Source organism: Trachemys scripta, chromosome 1 (assembly GCF_013100865.1).
Source record: "Trachemys scripta elegans isolate TJP31775 chromosome 1, CAS_Tse_1.0, whole genome shotgun sequence".
Taxonomy (NCBI): domain Eukaryota; kingdom Metazoa; phylum Chordata; order Testudines; family Emydidae; genus Trachemys; species Trachemys scripta.
The window spans coordinates 23637928-23661050 of NC_048298.1; the positions used below are offsets into that span (position 1 = coordinate 23637928).

Here is a 23123-nt window from a genome sequence, read left to right on the forward strand (position 1 = left end):
AACTAAACAAAGTTGTTATAAACACAGGCAAGACGCCCATAAAAATTATTCCAGCCATTTGGCTGGCACGCTTTGCAAGCTTCGTTTAGAAGTCTGTCACTAGACCTGGATCTCCCCTCATCCTGATTGGGAGTTCTCACTAAATTCATAACATCTTTACATTTCCCATCAGGGCCACCCAGAGGATACAGGGGTCCTGGGGCAAAGCAATTTCGGGGGCCCCTGCCATAAAAAAAAGTTGCAATACTATAGTAACATGTATTTGGAAATGTAAAAAATAACCAGTGAAATACATTCAAAAATTAATTTTTAATAATTTGAAAATACACAAAATACATTATTTAAAAACATTAAATGTTTTAATGGTATGTATACATTTGCAATTACATAATGGGCTGTCGCTGGGTGATGGTGATGGTTGGTGCCAATGGGCTGTCGCTGCCTGGGGGTGGCGCTACTGTTGCCCAGGGCTGGGTGGGGAGCTGGGCTCTGGGTCGGGGGGTGCCCGGCTTAGAGGGTCTGGGCTCGGAGCTGGGGGTCAGGGTTGTGTGGGGATGGGGTCAGGGGGGAGGTCCGGTTCAGAGAGGCTGGGCTCGGAGCTGGGGGTCAGGGCTGTGGGAGATGGGGTCGGGTGGGTGTCCGGTTCAGAGGGGCTGGGCTTGGAGCTGGGGGTCAGGGCTGGGGGGGATGGGGTCGGGGGGTGCCTGGCTCAGAGGGGCTAGGCTCGGAGCTGGGGGTGCCCAGCTCAGAGGGTCTTACCATGCCGCTTCCCCGCTCTCCCAGAGCCTCAGCGAGCCGCATCCAGGAGCTCCAGCCGCTCGGCCCGCCGGAGCTCGCAGTCCTGCCCCCCTTACCACGCAGCTCCGAGCAGGAGGACCTCAGGCCCCACCCAAGCCATACCGCTGCAGCGCTGTCCAGGGCCGCTCCTGGACGTGGTGCGCTGAGGCGCCGGGGATGGGGGAAGGTGAAGGCGGGTGGGAGCCTCCGATATTCTCGTGGGGGCCCCTGCAGGACCCAAGGTCTAGGGCAAATTGCCCCACTTGCCCCCCCCCCCCCCGCCCATTTCCCATACCCCATTTATCGGTCAGGTGGCCTGAATGTGATTCTCTTTCCAGCATTCTTTAATGTAATCTCAGCAGTGTATGGCAGGGCAGGAACCAGCAAAGCAGGAGGTAATGAAAAATGGGTTTAGTTTTGTTCTTGGCCTTCATAGATCATCACTAAGGCTACGTTTTAGTAACGGGTATTTTCAGTAAAAGTCATGGATGGGTCATGGGCATTAAACAAAAATTCACAGCCCATGTCCTGTCCATTACTTTTTCTATAGACCCCTGACTAAAACTTGGTCCGGGGGTCTGCTGTAGGGGGAGGGAAGGCCAGGGGGACGCCACACGCTGCTCCTGCCACAAGTGCTAGCTCAGCAGCTCCCATTGGCTGGGAACCCCAGCCAATGGGAGCTGCGGGAGCAGCACCTGCAGGCACAGGCAGTGTGCAAAGCCCCCGGGCCCCTCCGCCTATGAGCTGCAGGGACATGCTGGTGGGAGCCGGGAAGCGCCACCCCCAGGTAAGTGCCCCCCTGTATCTCAACCCTCTGCCCCAGCCATAGCCCTGAGTCCCCTCCCACACACCCAAACTGCTGCTGCTGACTGCTGCAGAAGTCACGGAAAATCACAGAATCCATGACTTCCGTGATCTCCGTGACAAACATGCAGCATTAATCATCACAGAAGTACCTTAGAAAAGCCAGAGTGGCTGAGTACCTCAGTGGAACCTCAGCATCTCGGAAAGTAAGGCATAAAAATTCAAAAGTGGCATAGGCGCTCTAGAAAATATTAACCCTGTCACTGCAGTATTGGCTGGTCTAGTCCATTTTGCTACTGATGTTTTTTTAACGTGGATTTTCTCCAGTTCAGTTTTAAGTTTACCAAGAGATGAGGCTTATACTGCTCTACCAGCTTCTACTCCATGTTCACTCTTACTGAGATGGAGAATGTTCTGGTGGTTAATGCACTGGATTAATGTTCATGTCCTGTTCTACCGCAGACTCACTAGGTGACCGTGGGCAAGTCACTTACTGTCTCCCATCTGGAAAACAACAACAATGCTTCCTTTTCCCTGCACTTTGTCTTGTATATTTGATTGCAGGAACTGTGGGGCAGGGATTGTCTTTGTACAGCCTAGCACAGTGGGGACTCTGAAGTGCTATCAGAATAGAATCATAGAATATTAGGGTTGGAAGGGACCTCAGGAGGTCATCTAGTCCAACCCCCTGCTCAAAGCAGGGCCAATCCCCAACTTTTTTTTGCCGCAGATCCCTAAATGGCCTCCTCAAGGATTGAACTCATAAACTTGGGCTTAGTAGGCCAATGCTCAAACCATTGAGCTATCCTTCCCCACAAAATATATGGAGATATACCTATCTCATAGAACTGGAAGGGACCCTGAAAGGTCATTGAGTCCAGCCCCCTGCCTTCACTAGCAGGACCAAGTACTGATTTTGCTCCAGATCCCTAAGTGGCCCCCTTAAGGATTGAACTCACAACCCTGGGTTCAGCAGGCCAATGCTCAAACCAGTGAGCTATCCCTCCCCTAATACAAACAACGTAAAAAGACTTGCACACACTCAAAACCTGGTTACATCATTATAACTGAACCAAATGACACCTGTAAGCTGCAATTTTTCTGAACTGGGTAGACGCTGGATAAGTATGTGCTTACTCAAACTCTACCAAGTCCCTGTAGCCATCCAATATTGTCATGCAAGTAATAGCATAGCAAATGACTGTGGCATAACTGTTGGGAACTCCTTTAGAAACTTCTCTTCCCTACTATGTGCCGATCTTCAGATATAGCTAAAACTCCAGATGTAGCCAGAGTGTAGTTAGACTAAGGACTCTGTTGCTTGCTGGACCAGAAATGAAAGCCTTTCCAGACAGGTGGTGTGGTTTTTCTGGCTCATGCCTGAAAATTGGAAGTCATTGTAATTTCCTGGAAATGAAAGAGAAACTGCTGAACTCCAGAGTATTTCAACTGGAATTTCCCATCACGTCCAAAAAGTTTTGAACTTGGAAAATATTGGAATGTTAGTCAGAGTTATCTGGCTTGTACAAGGAGTTCATCACTGTACCGTGGGGAAGTAAACTTTAACTTTTCTGTGCCTTCTTATCCCCCCAGGAACATGGGGATGATACTTGCCTTAGGAGTGTTCAGTTAATCCCTCCAAACTAGTGTTTCTAAAGAATTTTGAGCCCCCCAGATGAACGGCGTTAGAGACATGCCAGATGTTTACGGTGGTGTTGAGCTACAAAAACACTTCTCATTTAACATTAATGGGATTATTCCAAACAGCCCTATGTGGCAGTTGAGGTTTTGGTAATGAGGCTGGACTTGCACGCTGCACTGAGCATGTTTAGGAAATCCTTTCAACATTCTCATACAAGGGCAGGTTCTGGTGAGTGGAGCTAGGAGCTGGCACTGGCCAATAGTTCTGAGCTGGAGGTCAGCAGGGAGCACAAGAAAGACTGTGTGGGCTGAACACTTGTTTGTGGGTATTGGAAATCAGCTAAGAAGAGAGACTGAACTGGGGAAGGTCTGAGGAGAAAAGCTCACTTGTGTGCACTCGCCTCTTGCTTGGTGGGTCTGCAACTCACAGGCAGGAAGCTTGTGGTCTCCCCTCCTTCCCCTTTAGACTTGTGCAGCGAATTGAATATCCCACTGCTTTTAACATTCGTCAGTTGGATTGGGACCTTGAGTCCTCTCCCCACCAAAAGGCCCAACCAGGTAGCCATTATGTTTTCATTTGCCTCACAATCACGGAGTCTTTTCACATCTGTTTGTAGTTAAATAATGTGCGTTGGCTGGCTTGGCTGTGCACGCTGTAGGGATACTGGTAAATTCAGAATTTAGCTTTAGGATTTCTTGTGCATGAGAGAGACATTGATTAAAGGAGGCAGCTTCCCCATCTCAGATGTTGGGAAAGTGATGGGAACGACTGAAGTCCTGATTGGAATTATCAGAGGAGACCTAAAATCCACACATTGTTATCATGTGAACTGGTGTTGGAAATGCTAGCAGAGGCTAATGGCCTTCCACACAAGAACTCACCCACATTCCTTTTTGTTTTAGCTGGATCTGATCTGTCGGATAATGGAAGCTGTTTGGAGGAAATACAGTCTTCAGTCCTGTGTTCTCTGCTTGTAAGCAAGAGTTTTCCATTAATCTGCAGCAAGTTTTATAGAATGTGGCAAAATGGTTTTGCCAAGTCCACCTTGCCATGAGTGGTTTTTGGTAGTATTTATATTGCTAATACCTGACTGAAAACCCAGCACCAGGTAGGCAATAGAGGACAGTTTCAACTAGTTGGGGGCGGGGGTACATAAAGAAAAGCCTCACTGAGCTCCTATTGGTTTGAGTCTGGGTTGTGGGTGCTGAAAAATCAGGCCACTTACATCCCTATGCAGATACTTACAGACAGGAAGTGTCTAACTTTAGGTACTCTACTTAGAAAGTTGTAGTTCCTTGTTTAATGGCAGACTTGTATGTATGCTGTGAGCAGGGGGCTCCACATAGATTATGTATGGCCACGTTTCAAATTGTTAACAAGAACTAGAATCCAGTAACTTTAACTCTTAAATAAACCAAGATGGTATCTCAGGACAATGAATTCCTTCTGTTTAAAATGCGTTCATTTAACTGTGACACAAAGTGACTAAGCCATGAGGGGAGTTCGATGTCTTTGGCTGCTAACAGGCTGTTTTATTAAATGCCAGGGACAAGCGAGGAAGCGCGGCAGAGTTTGCAGCTTTCCACATCATGAGTCGGATTCTAGAAGCTGCCAATGGAATGTGTATACCCCTGCCTCCCGGTAAGCCCTGTGACACTGGATCTCTACATTTCATTATTTTATTCCACCCTTGAGAATAAGAGCATTGCTTTGAATTTCTTCCAGACAAATAGCATTTGCAGTAAGTGCAAGCTGTATTAACTTTGGCAGGCCTGAAATGTACTCAGCACAGCTGTGTGGGGAAGAGCTCTCCATAAACACCTGCAGTGAAATAAAACATATGTCAATAGTTACAACAAAGATGGCAAATCATGTAGTTTTTGAAAAGTTTCACTTCTGAGCACCATTTCAATTCTGTGGAAAAGCATCACCCAGAGTTAGGGTTTTTTTTCCTTCCCCTTTTTAATGAATTTTTAGTTCAGAAAGTAGCTGGGTTGGACTTTCAGTTTTAAGGGCTACCAACGTAAATGACATCCAGTGGCAAAACTGTTTTCATGCTGCCCTGCTAGTGTATTTCAGCCCTGAACTTCCAGCTGTGAGGATGGAGTAGAGGCCCTGATCCTGCAGCTGCCCCCAAGGGTGAGCCCTGTGCCCATGTAGATGTCCATTGACTGCAGCTTAAGAGTCTGCTCATGTGAGGCAGCTTGCACTATCGAAGCTTTCATTTCCCTGTCTGTGCAGTCTTTGAAGACTGCAGAGATTGAAAGATTTCAGTTAGTGCCCGTTTTCAGAAGGGTCACCAACCAACTGACACAGTAACTGCTCTTGGACACTATGCTGCAAACTTGAACCAGTAATATGAAGGCTCTGTATCTCATTACCATAAACCAACCCCTGAATCTACACTTTTAGATGCTGGACTGTTCATTCGATGCTTCATGTCCCGCTTTTGGGAGTAGCAACCAATTCTTCAGTCTGAAATACTTTAACAAAAATCTACTTGAGTAGAATGACTCTTGTTTTGCTTAGTCAGAAACTTTGGCCTGGAAATATTGTGACTTTGGCTTTTTAGGCTACTGGAGTACAAACATCATGTTAATGTGATCTTGATCTGTTGGGAAAGATGATCATAAGCAGGAGTGAAAGTAACTTAAAGGACTTACCGGTACGGAGTCCTGAGCGGGGGCGTGGCCTCAACTGGAAGAGGCGGGGCCTTTCCAAATTTAAAGGCCCTGGGGCTCCAGCTGTGGCTGGGAGCTCCAGGGCCTTTAAATCACCCCAGAGCTACCAGCTGCAGAGGCGCTGGGAGCGCTGGGGCTCAGGGGCAAATTAAAGGGCCTGGGGCTCTGGCTGCTGCGGAGCTCCAGGCCCTTTAAATCCCTGTGAGAGCCCTGCCACCGCTACCCCGGGGTGGCAGGGCTCCAGCGGGGATTTAAAGGGCCCGGGGCTTCCCGCAGTGGCTGGAGCCCCGGCCCCTTTAAAGCGTTGCCAGAGAAGCCAGTCCAGTCCCACACGGTGTACCGGACCATACCGGCTTACTTTCACTTCTGATCATAAGTGACCCTTACCTCCATCCAGATGAACTGATGTCTCAGTTGGGGACACAGGAAGAAGGGAGAGAAAAGATGGGGAAATGTTGATTTAATTTAAAATGAAGAGTGAGAATGCTACAAGGCACTTTAAAGTTGCTATTCAATCTGTTACAGATACAGGGATAAATTAGAAAGGAGTTTTCTCAAGAAATCCATGGGACAAAGGGTGTAATGAAAATGTGCCAGTTTTTCTTTTGATGGTGCTAGACTGCCATTACCAAGAGCTTCTGATAATCCCCCATAGAATTTTCAAAGCACTTTCTTTTTAAATTTTAGGAAGAATTTCTTAACACTAATTTTTGTAAATCGCATGTTGTTGTTTAATTTGCCAAAGCAGTAAGGGGCTTACAGACACCTGATAGATTTTGTCTGGATTTTAATCCAGTTAAGAATGTTTCTGCAAAAGTATTTGGCTTATCATCATACTGTTAGTTGTGAGACCAAAGCATGTGTGTAACCACATGCTGGGGGGATAGATCTGAGTCTATTAGATCAGAAACATGAATCTCAAAACTCCCTCAGCATTGATGCCATTTTTGTGCTGGTTCATGCTATGCTGGAGCATGGATAGTAACCACATATAATGCATGTTGAGGTTTATTTCTTGATTGATTTAAGCAGGGGGGACTAAAAGACACATGCATAAGAAATTTTAAATGCAAACAAACAATTTATAGAATATTTAGCACTCTTTTGTGAATTAAAAATATTTTAAAATAAAGTAACTACTTTATGGCATGTCTCCAGACTCCCCCGTTTCATTTCCTGTTCCTTGCAGTGTGTGTTAAGATAACGGGAACTCAGCAGTTTCACATTGTAAGTAGAAAATCCTTTGAGGAAGAAGGGTTTTTACCGTATTGTAACATAGTATCAGTTTGAACTGATTGCCCTTCAAATTGATGTATTCAACTGTAACTTAATACTGTTGCAGAGAGTGGAGGTGTTTAAATAACATGAAGACTAACATTTTTGTATGGCAAGTGTTGATAAACTCTTCCTCTCCTCCCACAAATAGAAGTATATGTGTTCGTAAAGGAAGTATTGTTATCAACTAAGCTTTAGTGCTATGGATGGCACGGCTGTAATTAGAGGCTTTGCACAAAACTGTTTGTATTTCTGTTGCACAAACAAGTGGTGCTTTCTTTGCAGGTTTTCATACTTTGCATGTGGGGCTTGGAGTTAGATGTCTGCCTTTGCATACCCTGCTGCATTACATTGATAATGGGGTGTTACAGCTGACTGAGACATGCGCTATAAAACTTTTGAAAGGTATGGTGGATTTAACAATAGACACTTAGATTACATCCCTTTGTAACAAGTCTGCTTTGGAAATGGATACCCTTTCTATATTTCAAAGGGACACCCATGGCTCTTTGCACAACTGACTGCTGCTTTTTAAAAAAATTGAGTTTTTTTTTTCTTACAGTACATAGAGGAAAAATACAAGGGCCGAAGGTTCAATTCTGCACTTAGAATTGAAAGTTATTGTTGAAAGTTATTCCTGTGGAGCTGCTTTGAAGTCCGTGTGATTGCACAGCTGTTCCAGAGGACAAAATGGGGCATGAGCCGACATAACACTATCCCTGATGTGATAGACCATGAAATAGCCATTGTGAGAATTTCAGCAGATCACCACATGGATCCCAGTCTCATTTTTAAACTAGGAAATTGATAGAAACATTAACATTCATGATTTTCATAGGATTTATCAATAGCTTAAAAAAGACCCCTGCCCTCAAAATAACTGGATTAGCTTGCCTCAGCAAACTTCCTCAGATTTATACAACAGACAAAATGCTTTTGGTGCTGGCATTAGTGGAATGTCCAGAAATTCTGCACAAGGCAATAAAGTCTTTTTAAAAGAAAAAACCCAGGAGTTTAAGACAATCATGCTTTAAAGAACTTTTAAAATATGCTATTACACCTCCAGAGTGGTTATTTTCATTAGGCTTTCTTGTAAGTAGGCTAAGAAACTCACCCCTGTTCTTTCAGCTATGTTTTGTGAACATTTAAAAAGAAGAAATAGTGTACAAAGGAGCATATGAAAATCATGTTCTTCACAATCACTTCTCATATACGCCAATCACTGTGTTCTTGAATTATTGCCCAAATTTACAGCCAGATTATCCTACTTTGTGTTTCTTGGCATAGGACCAACTTTATGCAGTCATCATAAAGCCAACATCTTCATAAAACCAGCTTGTGGCTTCCTAAACCATAGAATGACCACAACTATGTTCATTGTCCTTTTAGCTCAAAGGGAACAGTTAGCATAACTCAGTTTATCTGAATCAGTTATTGGAATACAGCAATACAGTAGAACCTCAGAGTTACAAACACTTCGGGAATGGAGGCTGTTCGTAATTCTGAAATGTTTGCAACTCTCAACAAAACGCTATGGTAGGTGTTTCAAAAGTTTACAACTGAACATTGACTTAATACAGCTTTGAAACTTTACTTTGCAGAAGAAAAATGCTGCATTCCCTTTATTTTTTTAATAGTTTATATTTAATGCAGTACTGTACTGTATTTGCTTTCTTTTTTCCCCTGCTGCTGCTGCCTGATTGTGTACTTCCAGTTCCAAATGAGGTGTGTTGTTGACTGGTCAGTTTGTAACTCTGCTGTTTGTAACTTTAAGGTTCTACTGTACCACACTATAACCTAACTAAAGCAATTATGCTACTGTAATCAAACCTGTAACACAATACTTACTCAGTGGATAAAAGAAAATAGGTACAGATTTATACAGTACCCCATTTCTTGCTATTGCCAGGGTTGTGACACAATTGTTATGCTTTTGGAAGGTGATGCTTCAAATTCTAATTGTTCCCAATAGGTTTGAATAATTACATTCAAATCTGTTATCTCAAAGGGTGAGGGGTGTGTGTGTGTAATAGAAGCTAATGTGTATTTTGCTATTGAGTTCATTTACGAAGCCATAGCCCTGAAGTCATGGTCAGTTGTTTATTTCTCTCTCTAATTTGTAGATCTGGACAACACTGAGAAGAATGAAAAGCTAAAATTTAGTATCTTTACAAGGCTTCCTGAGGTAACTGCTTCTAAAGTTTTGGATCCAGTTGTTATGAAATTGATCTGAGCTCAAGACTGAAGTCCCATGAAAATCATCATAAAATGGCTTACCAGGGAATTAAATAGAGCATGCTGGTCCACTGAACAGGGATGAAATACACCTTGTGTATGTTCAAGGTCTAGCTACATATACATTTTCTTTAGGTTTAACAGTGATTGGGAGGGGGGTGATTATTACATTGAGGAAAGAGGGCTTTTTTAGCTCTATTTATATTTAGCATTAGTGATCCATGTTAAAACTGGGATTAATAAGCATTTCCCTTTAATTCATGGAGTTTTCTACTCCTGTCCAACTTCACTACTTGTTAAAAAATATATATGGTCTAGGGCAGTACAAGCTATTCCAATGTCATTTTATAATGCATACTGTGGTTTGGTTTTGAATGGATAATTACCATTTCAATCTAAGTCCATAGGTCTGGTTTTACCCAATTATTAATCGATGAGGTTTCTTACCACACTAGATTCTTGTTGTTACAGGAAGCAAAAAGAACTCTCATCTTTCTTAGGCTAGGTCTATACTACCCGCCTGAATCGGCAGGTAGAAATCGACCTCTCGGGGATCGATTTATCGCGTCCCGTTGGGACGCGACAATCGATCCCCGAATCGGCGCTCTTACTCCACCAGCGGAGGTGGTAGTAAGCGCTGCCGACAGAAAGCCGCAGAAGTCGATTTTGCCGCCGTCCTCACAACGGGGTAAGTCGGCTGCGATACGTCGAGTTCAGCTACGCTATTCACGTAGCTCAATTTGCGTATCTTAAATCGACTCCCCCCTGTAGTGTAGATGTACCCTTAGTGTGGTGCCCAAAACTGGATACAGTATTCCAGCTGAAGTCTCACCAGTATCTAGTAGAGTAGAACAGTTACCTCTAATCTCTTACCTATGACACTCCTGTTAATATGTCCCATAATGACATTTGCCTTTTTTGCCACAGCATCACACTATTGACTTGTATTCAGTTTGTGATCCAATATAACCCCCACTATTTTCAGCAGTAATGCTGCTTACCCAGTTATTCCCCATTTTGTATCTGTGCACTGATTTTTCCTTTCTAAGGGTAGTCCTTCGCACTTGTCTTAATTGATTTTCGTCTTGTTTGTTTCAGACCAATTATCCAGTTTATCAAGATCATTCTGAATTCAAATCCTGGCCTCAAAAGTGCTTGCACCTCTCCCCGCTTAGTGCTGTCCCCAAATTTATAAGCATATTCTCCACTCTATCATCCAAGTCATCAGTGAAAATACTGAATAGTACCAGACCCCAGAAGGACACTACTTGATATATCCTCCCAGGTTGACAGTGAACCATTGATAACTACTTTTTGAGTCTGATCTTTCAACCAGTTGTGCCCCAACCTTATAATAATTTCATCTAGACCATATTTCCCTAGTTTGCTTACAAGAATGTCATGTGGGTCAGTGTCAAAAGCCTTACTAGAGTCCAGATATATAATGTCTACTGCTTCCTCCCTGTCCATTAGCCTGGTTACCATGTCAAATTAGCTGGATTTGTCAAGAACAAATCAGGCCAAACCAATTTTAGCTATCACCTTATTATCTTCCAGGTTTGAACAAATTGATTATTTTATAGTTTGTTCTAGTAACTTTCTGGGTATCAAAATTAGGCTCATTGGTCTGACTCTGTGGGACTTCCTTTTCTCCCCCTTTTTGGAAATGGTACGATGCTTATCCTTCTCCAGCTTCTGGGACCTCACTTGTCCTTGAGTTCTCGAAGATAATCATTAACGATTCAGAGATTGCTTTGGCTAGTTCCTTACATCCTCTAGGGTGAACTTCATCTGTCCTGTTGACTTGAATATGTGTGTTTCCAATCACTGAAAGTACCAATAGAATTTTTCTGTAAAAAGAGTTTCTTTACTTGGCTGCATTTAAAAAAAAAAAGAAGTGTCAAAGCTTTCTTTGTCTTCTGTATTTTGTTCTAGGAATGGTTTAGTCAGTTGAGGTACAGCTCACAGTTTGGAATCTATAATGAGCTGTTAGCCATTGGGCACTGTTGGGAAGGAGAATGGAATGGTTCGAAGTGTACTCTGACTCTGGTGTTGAGTCATTAAGTAGTGAGACTTATTGTGACAGAAACTGCCACATAAGGGCAATAGACTCACTATTGCATTGCATCTATTTTATGTTTGTTTTTTGCTTAATAGGCAATTGGTCACAAGGTCAGTCAGCTGTGGAATCATCCTGTCAACTCTAATTTCATTGCAAGGAACTCTGTTAAACTTTTGCTTGATAAACTTAGGAAGAGACAGGTAAGAGTTTGGTGGTGGCAATTGCTTGTTTTTTAATCTTTTAGCTTTGATAGTCTTGAGCCCAATGTATACTCTACCATTTGGACTGTTAGCCACTTTTAACTCAGTATTTAAGAAGCTGCTTTACCACTTTTGTGAAGTAATATAAAGTGTTTTTCCTTTACAGCATAACAGACCAGTGGTGGACAGACTGTCTGTCCATGTAGAGTTTCTGCCACTTAACTACTTAGTTGATATGCTGGCAGAGGTAGAGGATCAAGGTAACATTATTATAATTAATTATTATTATTCAGCATGTTTATAACAGTAGTGCCCAAGGACCAAAGAGAAGTGGGTTCTTTCTGTACTTTGTTCCTTTAATGAGCTGTCTGTGTGCCCTGGATGTGCACATAGGGTTTTATCCTGTCCCTATGGAAGACTGCGGCCAAACACCATTGATTTCCATAGGTGCAGGATTGGGCCTGTAGCTCCCACTAATGGAAGCTGTGTGCGCGCAGAGAAATGGAGTTTGGGGTTTATGTGTAGAACAGGCTTACAAAAAGCAGTAGTGTAGAGCTGGAGTTCCCACCATGGCTGTGAACATCCTCAGCCCCTTAAAGTGTTCCTGCCCGAATTTCTCTCAAAAGGGCGCCAGTGGGTATAGTGGAAAGCCAGGGTGGTGTGGCTGAAGTGAACCAAAGGAGTGAGGCTGGAATGACTTCTTCCTGTTTCAGGTATAACTGCAAGCTCAGTTATTGTTTAAAAGCTAAGAGCTTTAAATAAAAATGAAGTGACAAACCCAATTGGGGCATGTGGGTTAGCAATGCATTATTAAAAACCACACATGCAAGCTTTGGTTTTAGAAGGGATGTATACAGAATGCCTGATAGTCTCTCAGGAGTAGTTACCTACCTATGGGTATATTTCCATAAGAATTACATGTGTGTGTAATGGGCTTCTTACCTTTCTGATATCACTACTCTGTTTTCCCTTATTCAGCCAGTGGTGGGTAGTTTCTCCCCAACAAATGGGCAATTTGGGGTTTAGCTCTCTGGCCAAACCTCAATAAGAGTTCTCTCCTTTTGGGGGCAACCAAGACATTTAAAAACAATATGGTCCTAAACTGCCGTCCATGGGCTAAATAGTTTATTCACCTCCCCAGGCTGCAGCTTTCTGTTTATCTTCTTGTCAAGCTAAAATGCAATAATTTGCCTTCTCCAGGCTCAATCAAGGGCCCTTTCTCCACAGGCATCAGCTATGGTGTTCCAGTTAATAGGGGACTTCTTCCCACTTTGTTGGAAACTCCAACTTAGTATTTTTTAAAGAGTGGTACCAACACTGAGCCTCCAGCCTATACCAATTCTGTATTGTCCTAGAGTTTTTCCTTCTTTTCACTGTCTCTTCAGGACTTGAACCACTTACCACTTTCCAGAGCGCCTACCTGTTCATTGGCCCCTCCTTGGCTCACTGCTTCTGTAGCTTTCTTAGTGAAAACCCATCTCCACATCTCACCACCTACTCCCTTGTAGGTCTCTCCCTTTCTGAGCCAGCTTTTTATATAGTTCTGTCCCATGGTTCCCTTCTGGTGACATGATCCTGCTGGGAATCATAACCATCCTAAATCCCTGGCCTTAAAGGGTTTAGGCCCAGATTTTTAAAGGTATTCAGGTGTTGCTGCACTCAGTGTTTCAATGCCTAGCTGATTTAGGATCCTAAATAGAATTTAAAAAAAGAATTTTAGGCACTTAGGAGACTAAATCCCATTGACCGTTTTAATCTATTTTAAGGTTTTATACTGGTGCCTATCTGTATTGTCAACTGAGTGCCTCTAACATAAAATTAATAGCAAAATCTTCAGTGCATCTTGTAGAGTCTCTGGGTCTCCTCCCTGTGGGATATGTTCTGTTTATGTCCCAGTAAAAAGCAGACTGGTGCTGCCAGCTTTGAAAGGGGTCAGCACAGTCTGCTACAATCTGGAAAGCAGCCAAGGTTAAATGTTAATCAAATCCACAATTACTGATACAGTTTCCCCCCTAAATTACATTGCTTGCGATTTCACGTAACAGTATTATGAAACTGACAATACCAGGACCGCTTTCTATAAGTCGTTATTCAATTTACACTCAAGCAAAACTTCCATTGATTTCAGAGTTTTGCCTGTGTAAAATCTTCAGGATTTGATCCGGTGTCCTGAGATAAAAGTGGCTGACAGACTCAATCTTATGACCTGATATTATATTGATACAGACTTTAAAGGTTCTAGGAGTCTGTTTAAAAAAAAAAATAAAAAAACAACAACAAAAAACATAGAAGTCAATAGCAAAGCTCCCATTAGCTTCAATGGACTCTGGATCAGCCCTTATGGGCTAGATTCACAAGGGTACTTGGGCATCTAGAAAGGTAGTTAGTCACTTAAGCCCAACATTTTGGCTCCATTGACATGTGCAAAATTACTTCTCAGCTGCCACCTAACCCTGTAGGTGATTAAATCCCCATAGGTACCTACATTCTACATGTGGGCATGCTCAAAGCCACCTAAGTTCTGACGCTGCCCAACAGCTGATGAGCTGCTTGAAGCCCATGCTCAAACCGAAGCCCCAGCAGGATTCTCAAACAAGGTGTTTCCCGGCCTACCTCTCCAGGGCAGCCCAATCCTGTAGGTGTGCTCAGAGTGCACCTCTAGGGTCAGGCCCACACAAAAGACAGTCAGGGGCAAGCAGTTGGGAATTTTTCAGGGGTGTGGGTGTTCCAGATTCAGATTCTTGCTCTGTTAGATTTGGAGCTGGGATTTGAACCCTGTTTTCCTACCCAACCACCAGGTTATAAGGGATTCTGGGATGGGTCTCTCTCAATCTCTTATTTGGAGCTGTTTCATTTTTGTATAAATAAATATTATTGGAGCAGGGACTTTAACCTAACTCTCCCACTTCCTAGGCAAGTGCCCTAATCACCAGGCTGTAGAGTCTTTCTCTCTCTTTCCAGTGAATATTTAAATATTTATACCAAGTGGACTACCTCTCAGAGGGAGATGGAGAGAGGTCCACCCCAGAATGCCCAGTAGCCTAGTGATTGGGGCACTTACCTGGGATGTGGGGGACCCAGATTCAAATCCCTGCTCTGCTTGCTTTGGAGCAGGAAGTTGAACCCAGGTCTCCTACATCCTAGGTGAGTACCCTAAGTACTGGGTATAATGAGGTGGATGTGTCTGTGTCTGCCTTTTTGCAAGAAAGGGCTGACCTGGCTTAGGCACCTAATTCCAAGAAAGGGTTTGCAACTGAGATACCTAAATGGAGGGAAACCTCTCCCTCTGGCTCATCAGTCAGGTGGGTAAAGCTGAGATCAATGGAAGTCAGGTGCCAAAGTGCCTTTGTGGATCTGGGCCCTAAGCCCCCCACATCTTTTTCTCTGCATTTCTCTCCCTGCTTCCTTAGGTGGCTCCCCACTCAGCGTGCTGGATTCTGAGAATCTTTCTTTGGCATTGAACTCTTTCCATGTACTGTATGAGGAGCTGGGGCACCTAACTTGGAGCTGAGAATTCCAGTAGGCGGCAGCGTGCCTAATAGCGAGGCATTATAATGCTTAAGAAACTTGGTGAATCTAGCCCTGAGTCCTTACGAGAATTTGTTTTGTCTTTATGAAAAAAACTAGGGGCCAAAACTTTTAAAAACTGAGGGCTTGAATTTCAGAGATGCTGAGCATCCAAGTGAAATCAATGAAAGCTGCGGGAGGAGGGCTCCACATCTATGAAAACACATTTTAATCCTAACTTTGGTTACCTCAGATTGAAAATGTTGGTCATGGTGTCCTTGGGATTGAAAGTATTGGTGCAGAAGAACATTCATTGTGTAAATGCTGATGTTCTCAATGTACTTTTCCAGGTCTGAATCCATTTGAGGAAGAAGACAATGTGAATGCAAAATTCGTAGAGGAAACAGCACTGAAACACACCATGATGCTTTTAGGCCTGTAGTACTGCTAAAATATATTGGGTTACTTCAAAAAGCATGTCAGTCTTTCTACGTATATCACCATTTCAACAAGCATATTTGCAACTAAAATTCCAGAGTTTAATACTTCTCAAAAATTGTTAATATTTATAAAACAAATGTCATATTAAAGGCTCCCATGTTTTTGGTTGCAACCATTAACTAGTAAAAGGCTGCCCAAAATAATATATGCTCCACTCTACTCATGCATGTATTGAGGAGGGACTAGACTGAAATTGCAGACTTGCTAGTAAATACAAGGAAGATAAAGGATTGGAGCTGGGGGGGGGGGAAATATATATCTGATACAGACCCTGCTCTCCAGCTAAATATGTTTTTATTATTCAGTTTTACACTGTGGAATGGCTGAACAGGAGTAGGTGTAGAAAGTTTCAGAATATGGTGGGAAAAGTTTCTTTAGAATTTTATTTTTATTCAAATACTACTCTTACAGGCAAGACATTTCTTAAAAAAGAACAGTCCAATTACATTGCGAAATAATGAGAAATTGGCAGCTGTTCTTGCACTAATGTATAAAGGATTTCTTTGAGATTGCGTAGCATAGGCTAGAGGCAACAAATGCGGAGTAACTCTTTGTATATAATGTATTAATAAAGATGTATAAATTCCTCATACAGACGGTACATCTCTTTACAGTACTGCCCCCATGCCTTTGGAGTTGGGTTTTAAAATATTTGCTCTCTGTAATGTGTATAAGAATCTTTCCTGATGTTTATAATGTACTGTACAATACAGCAGGAGAAGAAAGTTTCTTTGGAAACTTATCGTTACAGTGACTTTGATGAATTGTATTTAATTCTGCCCCTATGACTTTAAATGTTTTTAGATCAAGTGTTAGATTTTTTTTTTAAATTGCTACAGATTTTTTCCCTTTTTTCCCAGCTATATTTATACAAAACTGACCTACCCATTTATTTTTTTAGCTGTGAGCTATAACAGCAATTTAAAAAAAGTAGTGCTTTGGTACCAAACAGGGAAAATTTGTGAGCTTCAGACATGCTGAATTAGCATGGAACAGATGTACTTCCATTTACTGGGTAAGAAAGTGTGCCAAAGTTTCAGAAGTAGTAAACTAGAATGAATTTGATGTTACTGGAATTAAAAAGAAAAAAAAGTATGTTCCTCAAGCTCTCTGTATAACTACCTCGGTTATCCTTTCTCAGCATAGTTTCAAATAGGGGAGTATGTTCCCAAACTTGTGTACCTATTTTGTGGTGCTGAATGAGAGAGATTCCGCTCCCAGAAACAGGGCCCTTCTTACACTTTACTTCTCAGTATGCAAGAGCATTCACTCTTTCTTCTCCTCTTGCTCCTTCTCAATAATGGGACTTGTTCCCTTTACTACTGTTGCCATCAGTGATAAAGGAGGATTAGCTTTCTCACTGGTCTGTAGTGAGAGAGAGGGCATTTTTTAATTTAAACAGACATGCCTGACAATTATCTTCAGTCCAAACTGCTCCCCATATTGATTTATTTGTATAATGAATAAGGACATAGTTCAATTATGTTAATATTAAAAAGAAAATCTACAACATCTTCTCTTGTTTATTGTACCTGTTTGTACTTTATAAGCATTTATTAACAAGTTAAAAACCAATTTTGATTATTGTTCACTCCTCTTAACATTTCAAAACAGTGCTATGTTTTGCATACTGAACCCCCATTAGCTACAGGGACTATTTAGCTATACTGTCTGCTTTAAAAATATTTTGTTTACAGTGTGAATATTTTGGCAAACTGCTAGCAAACATTTAAAAACATTTACAATCTTAAAAGCTGTTGGCTTTGCATATTCAATTGCTACTATTGGACTTATGATTTAGATGAAGATCACTTGTTCAGATTTCAATTGGCTTTACAATAGGTTTTCTTATGTGTCTCATATTTGAACCAGGTTCAGTTGGTTTGAAAGGAGCCAAAGCACCATAGGGACGTGGCAAAGGCAGAACATTTTCATCGTCTGGGATATATGCGTTGGGGCGCTGCTCCGCTGTTGTATAGATACTATTTGGCAAGGCATACTGTTCCTCTTCTGCAGCACGCTGTGAAGAAACACATTTTAATCTGATATAGAAACTGACAGTCTGTTTCACAAGTCATGGCGAAGACAGTACTTAGAACTCCATTTACCACTTCAAGCACTTTACAAAGAATACTAGTGTACTAATATCCCCATTTTGACAAATGAGGAAACTGAGGTGCAGAATATTGAAGTGGCTGTCATAACATGGGGGAAACTGTTAATTCCACAGAAGTGTCTAATTCCAAAGCAGTTTTGTTGGGTGCACTGTGCACTCTCCTCCATGCTCAGGAAGTTTTTGCCAGAGAGAGGTGGAAAGCCCATGGCCTGCCTTCATCCAGCCCTTGGGGAGGCCAGTGCTGTCAGGAGTGCTGTAAATGCTCTACTGAAATTGTACTTTGTCCCGCCTGGTGAGCCAGAGGTTGAGGGAACCTCATACAAACAGAACATCTTTTTATAATACTGCCCCTGCTTAGTGTGAACTCTCCCCCTACAGATCACTGGTTGTCCCAGTTGGTTTTAAGGAGGCAAGCTGCCCATTAAGGAACTTGCAACATTTCCCCATGTGCTCTTCCTGCCCACTGCCATCTAGCAATCTAATCTCCCTTTGTCTCTGCCAGTCTAGCATCTACAAGCTCCTAAGAAAAAAGGTTGGGTTAGTTTCTTCCTTTGCGCTATCGTCCTGAAACTGAATCCTCAGTATATTATCTGAAAAGATCAGTGCTCCTCTATCTTGCCACCATCAAAATAATTAGTGTTTAAACTGACACGTACAGCTTCCTTTGAGCACTAGACACCAGCTGCCCAATTGGTGAATTTTCATTCTATACAGTGTGCAGGACTTCCGTTGTGACTCTCCACGAAGCAGCTTGGCAATAAGCTCTTCCACGAGCATGGGTCAGTCTTGCCCTATTCTTCAAGAAGACTCCCCTCCCCCAAACTATGGAGAATGGGAGATGGCCAATAAGAAGCCACACAGCAAAGCCCTTTAAAAAAATAAATGCACTGGAACAATGTGAATTAATCCCAAATTGCACCCTATGACAAAAGCCTACCTTTTCTCTGGCTTCAGCTGCCGCTTTATGCATCTCCTCATTGCGCAATACCTTCATCCACTCAATCTCTGTTTCTTTAGGAGGAGGGAGACCTTTCTCTATCCTTGATGAGACAGTCAGCAAAAATTGTTCTTTGTCCCTCATTTCCTGTTGCAGTTTAATGGTAATTGCTTGCTTCATGGATAACTCTGCAATAAGAGCCATCATCTTCTGGGTTTTATCTTTTATTTTCTGCTGTATTTCATTCATCTGGAATCAATAACATTAATTCAACTTTAACCAGTTCTTCTCTTTACATACACACTTGAGAACCAATCTTGCTTTCAGGATCTTTATTTTCAGAGAACTAATGGAAAACTTTTTCATCAAAGCGGTATATAATAGGAAATACAGAAAATCTATATGACTTTCTGGATGATGATATCAACAAGGAGTCTGGTGGCACCTTAAAGACTAACAGATTTGTTTGGCCATAAGCTTTCATGGGTAAAAACCTCACTTCTTCGGATGCATCCGTGAGGTTTTTACCCATGAAAGCTTATGCTCAAACAAATCTGTTAGTCTTTAAGGTGCCACCAGACTCCTTGTTGTTTTTGTAGATACAGACTAACACGGCTACCCCCTGATACTAGATGATGATATGGTGCTTTTATTTGTACAATACATATTTAATCATTTCAAAAGCCAGTAAGGTAAGATAAATATAATACGAGCTAATGCACATATTGTTCGTCCTCTATTTCTTTTTCTGTTGAATTGGAAAGGAAAACTATCTCCATTAATCTTATTAGTTATCACTTTCAATGTTAGTACTGCTAAGCCATACTGTTATTTTGGCCTAGTCTTTAAAAAACTAATGTTCACATTTGTGTGTGCACAAATAATGACCCACTTATTTGTGAATTTACATGCACATTGTGTTCAGTTACACATGCATTTAAAAGTCTAATTTGTTGTTTATACATTTGCAAATACAATATACAGAAGTGTGTGGGGCAGAAAAATTCTCGGAAGAGTTTTCACATAAGGGACCCATGAAATCCCCCCGAAAATTTGTGTGTCCAGCTGATGAACCAAGAAAATAACGTAGAATTTTTGTGAAACTGTCGTTGTTCCCAGGGAGCATAAAATATAGGCTAGGGGTTCAGTACTGGATGGAGAAAAAGTTCACCTTAACTGTCTATTTTTTAAAGCATGGTTCTACATTTAAAAATAAATGTTACATTCCTAGTCACCCAGTCTGCTCCTTGTGTACATTCAGAGCCATACCAACTCGCTTTCAGTAGAAAACATTGTACTCACTGTTTTACTCCTGTTGGCACGGCAGAACCAACCCACTATTAAAAAGGCAGGCCTGGGATGAAATCCTGGCCCCACTGAAGTCAATAGCAAAACTCTTTAACTTCATAGTGCAGGATTTCATCCTGGAAGCTGTTCCATATTGTGCAGAGTGAACCGCATTGTATACCACATTGTATTCACATATGCCTGCATGAGCCCAGTGAAGGCAACTGGAGGTACAATGTCGAGACAATGGGGTGGTACAAAGGTAACATTTCTGCAAGTCAGTTAGGCTCTTGCTGGTGATGATGCAGAAGAACGAACCCCAACTTGACTTCCAGCAGGTATGGTAGAAACAGCATCTGTTCACTTTTAAGTGACCATATGTGACAGAATTATTGAAAGAGGAAAAAACTCGATACCATTTTTATCCACAATATCCCTTTCTACAGTCACTTCTCAGGCCTGGTCTACACTACGATTTTAGGTCGAATTTAGCAGCATTGCCTCAATTTAACCCTGCACCCGTCCACACGACGAAGCCCTTTTTTTCGACTTAAAGGGCTCTTAAAATTGATTAATTTACTCCACCTCTGACAAGGGGATTACGCTGACATCGGCAATTTGACGGTATTGGCCTTCAGGAGCTATCCCAGAGTGCTCTATTGTGACCGCTCTGGACAGCACTCTCAACTCAGATGCACTGGCCAGGTAGACAGGAAAAGTCCGGTGAACTTTTGAATTTTATTTCCTGTTTGGCCAGTGTTGCGAGCTGATCAGCACAGGTGATCGTGCAGAGCTCATCAGCAGAGGTGACCATGGAGTCCCAGAATCGCAAAAGAGCTCCAGCATGGACCGAATGGGAGGTGTGGGATCTGATCGCTGTATGGGGAGACGAATCCGTGCTAGCTGAACTCCGTTCCAGTAAACAAAATGCCAAAACATTTGAAAAAATCTCCAAGGGCATGAAGGACAGAGGCTATAACAGGGACTCGCAGCAGTGCCACGTGAAAATTAAGGAGCTCAGGCAAGCCTACCAATGGCCACTCCAGGTCACAGCTCCAAACATGCTGCTTCTATGATGAGCTGCATGCCATTCTAGGGTGTGCAGCCAACAGTACCCCAACCCTGTGCTTTGACTCCATCAATGAAGTAGGGCGCAACATGGAAGCGGGTTTTGGGGATGAGGAAGATGAGGAGGAGGAGGAGGTTGAAGATAGCTTACAGCGAGGAAGCGGAGAAAACAGTTTCCCCAACAGCCAGGATCTGTTTCTCACCCTGGACCTGGAGCCAGTAACCCCCGAACCCACCCAAGGCGGGCTCCTGGATCCTGAAGGCGGAGATCCTGGATCTCTGGTGAGTGTACCTTTGTAAATATTAGACATGGTTTAAATGCAAGCATGTTTAATGATTAATTTGCCCTGGGATTCGTGGCCAGTACAGCTACTGGAAAAGTCTGTTAACGTGTCTGGGGATGGAGCGGAAATCTTCCAGGGACATCTCCATAAAGCTCTCCTGGATGTACTCCCAAAGCCTTTGCAAAAGGTTTCAGGGGAGGGCAGCCTTATTCTGTCCTCCAGGGTAGGACACTTTACCACGCCAGGTCAGTAGCATGTAGTCAGGAATCATTGCAGAAGAAAGCATTGCAGCATATGGTCCCGGTGTTTGCTGGCATTCAAACAACATCCATTCTTTATCTCTCAGTGTTATCTTCAGGAGAGTGATACATTCATGGTCACCTGGTTGAAATAGGGTGGTTTTATTAAGCGGACATTCAGAGGTGCCCGATCCTGCTGGACTGTTTGCCTGTGGCTGAACAGAAATGTTCCCCGCTGTTAGCCACGCGGTGGGGGGAGGGGTGGAGCCATCAAAATGCAACCTTGTAACAAAAGCACATGTGCTATATAATGTTAACAGCAAGGTTTGCCGGGAAAGAGTGTACCATTGTTCTATAAAATGTATTTTTAACTACCACTGTCCCTTTTTCCCTCCACCAGCTGCATATGTTTCTCCTTCCCAGAGGCTAGCGAAGATTAGAAGGCGAAAAAAACGCACTCAGGATGAAATGTTCTCTGAGCTCATGCTATCCTCCCACATTGACAGAGCACCGCAGAATCCGTGGAGGCAGACAATATCAGAGTGCAGGAAAGCACAATATGAACACGAGGAGAGGTGGCGGGCTGCAGATGATAGGTGGCGTCAGCTTGCTGATAGAAGGCAGGAGTCAATGCTCAGGCTACTGGAGAATCAAACTCATATGCTCTAGCGTATGGTTGAGCTGCAGGAAAGGCAGCAGGAGCACAGACTGCCGCTACCGCCCCTGTGTAACCAACCACCCTCCTCCCCAAGGTCCATAGCCTTCTCACGCAGATGCCCAAGAACGTGGTGGGCGGAGGGCCTCTGGCCACCCAGCCACTCCACCCCAGAGGATTGCCCAAGCAACAGAAGGCTGGCATTCAATAAGTTTTTAAGTTTTAAAGTGCAGTGTGACCTTGTCCTTCCCTCCTCCCCCATCCCTCCTGGGCTACCTTGGAAGTTATCCCCCTATTTGTGTGATTGAATTAATAAAGAATGCATGAATGTGAAGCAACAATGACTTTATTGCCTCTGCAAGCGGTGATCGAAGGGGTGGAGGGGGAGAGTGGCTAGCTTTCAGGGAAGTAGTAAGCTACTACTTAACGGGGGGGGGAAGGGTTAATCAAGGAGAAACAAACAGAACTTTCACACCGTAGCCTGGCCAGTCATGAAACTGGTTTTCAAAGCTTCTCTGATACGCACCACCCCCTCCTGTACTCTTCTAACCTCCCTGGTGTCTGGCTGCACGTAATCAGCAGCCAGGCGATTTGCCTCAACCTCTCACTCTGCCATAAATGTCTCCCCGTTACTCTCAGAGATATTGTGGAGTGCACAGCAAGCAGTAATAACAATGGGAATAGTGGTTTGGCTGAGGTCTATCAGAGTCAGTAAACTGCACCAGCATGCTTTTAAACATCCAAATGCACATTCTACCACCATTCTGCATTTGCTCCACCTATAGTTGAACAACTCCTGACTACTGGCCAGGCTGCCTGTGTATGGCTTCATAAGCCATGGCTTTAAGGGGTA

The 23123-nt window shown here is 43.0% G+C and overlaps 2 protein-coding genes across 5 annotated transcripts in view; one reads left to right on the top strand and one right to left on the bottom strand.

The window, feature by feature from the left end:
- The window catches only part of GSAP (gamma-secretase activating protein), a 67937-nt gene extending 50741 nt beyond the window's left edge, over positions 1–17196 (top strand). For all 4 annotated transcript variants that reach the window (XM_034765995.1, XM_034766002.1, XM_034766010.1 and 1 more), the window contains exons 25-31: positions 4126–4196; positions 4770–4864; positions 7465–7584; positions 9303–9364; positions 11572–11676; positions 11843–11936; positions 15534–17196. In XM_034765995.1, the coding sequence (XP_034621886.1) occupies positions 4126–4196; positions 4770–4864; positions 7465–7584; positions 9303–9364; positions 11572–11676; positions 11843–11936; positions 15534–15625 (639 nt within the window). In that variant the 3' untranslated portion in view covers positions 15626–17196. The remainder of the gene's footprint in view (positions 1–4125; positions 4197–4769; positions 4865–7464; positions 7585–9302; positions 9365–11571; positions 11677–11842; positions 11937–15533) is intronic.
- A 150-nt stretch (positions 17197–17346) lies between these two features.
- The window catches only part of CCDC146 (coiled-coil domain containing 146), a 122704-nt gene continuing 116927 nt past the window's right edge, over positions 17347–23123 (bottom strand). The window contains exons 18-19 of the mRNA XM_034765982.1: positions 18738–18986; positions 17347–17704 (exon numbers count right to left, since the gene is read on the bottom strand). Of these exons, the coding sequence (XP_034621873.1) occupies positions 17501–17704; positions 18738–18986 (453 nt within the window). The 3' untranslated portion in view covers positions 17347–17500. The remainder of the gene's footprint in view (positions 17705–18737; positions 18987–23123) is intronic.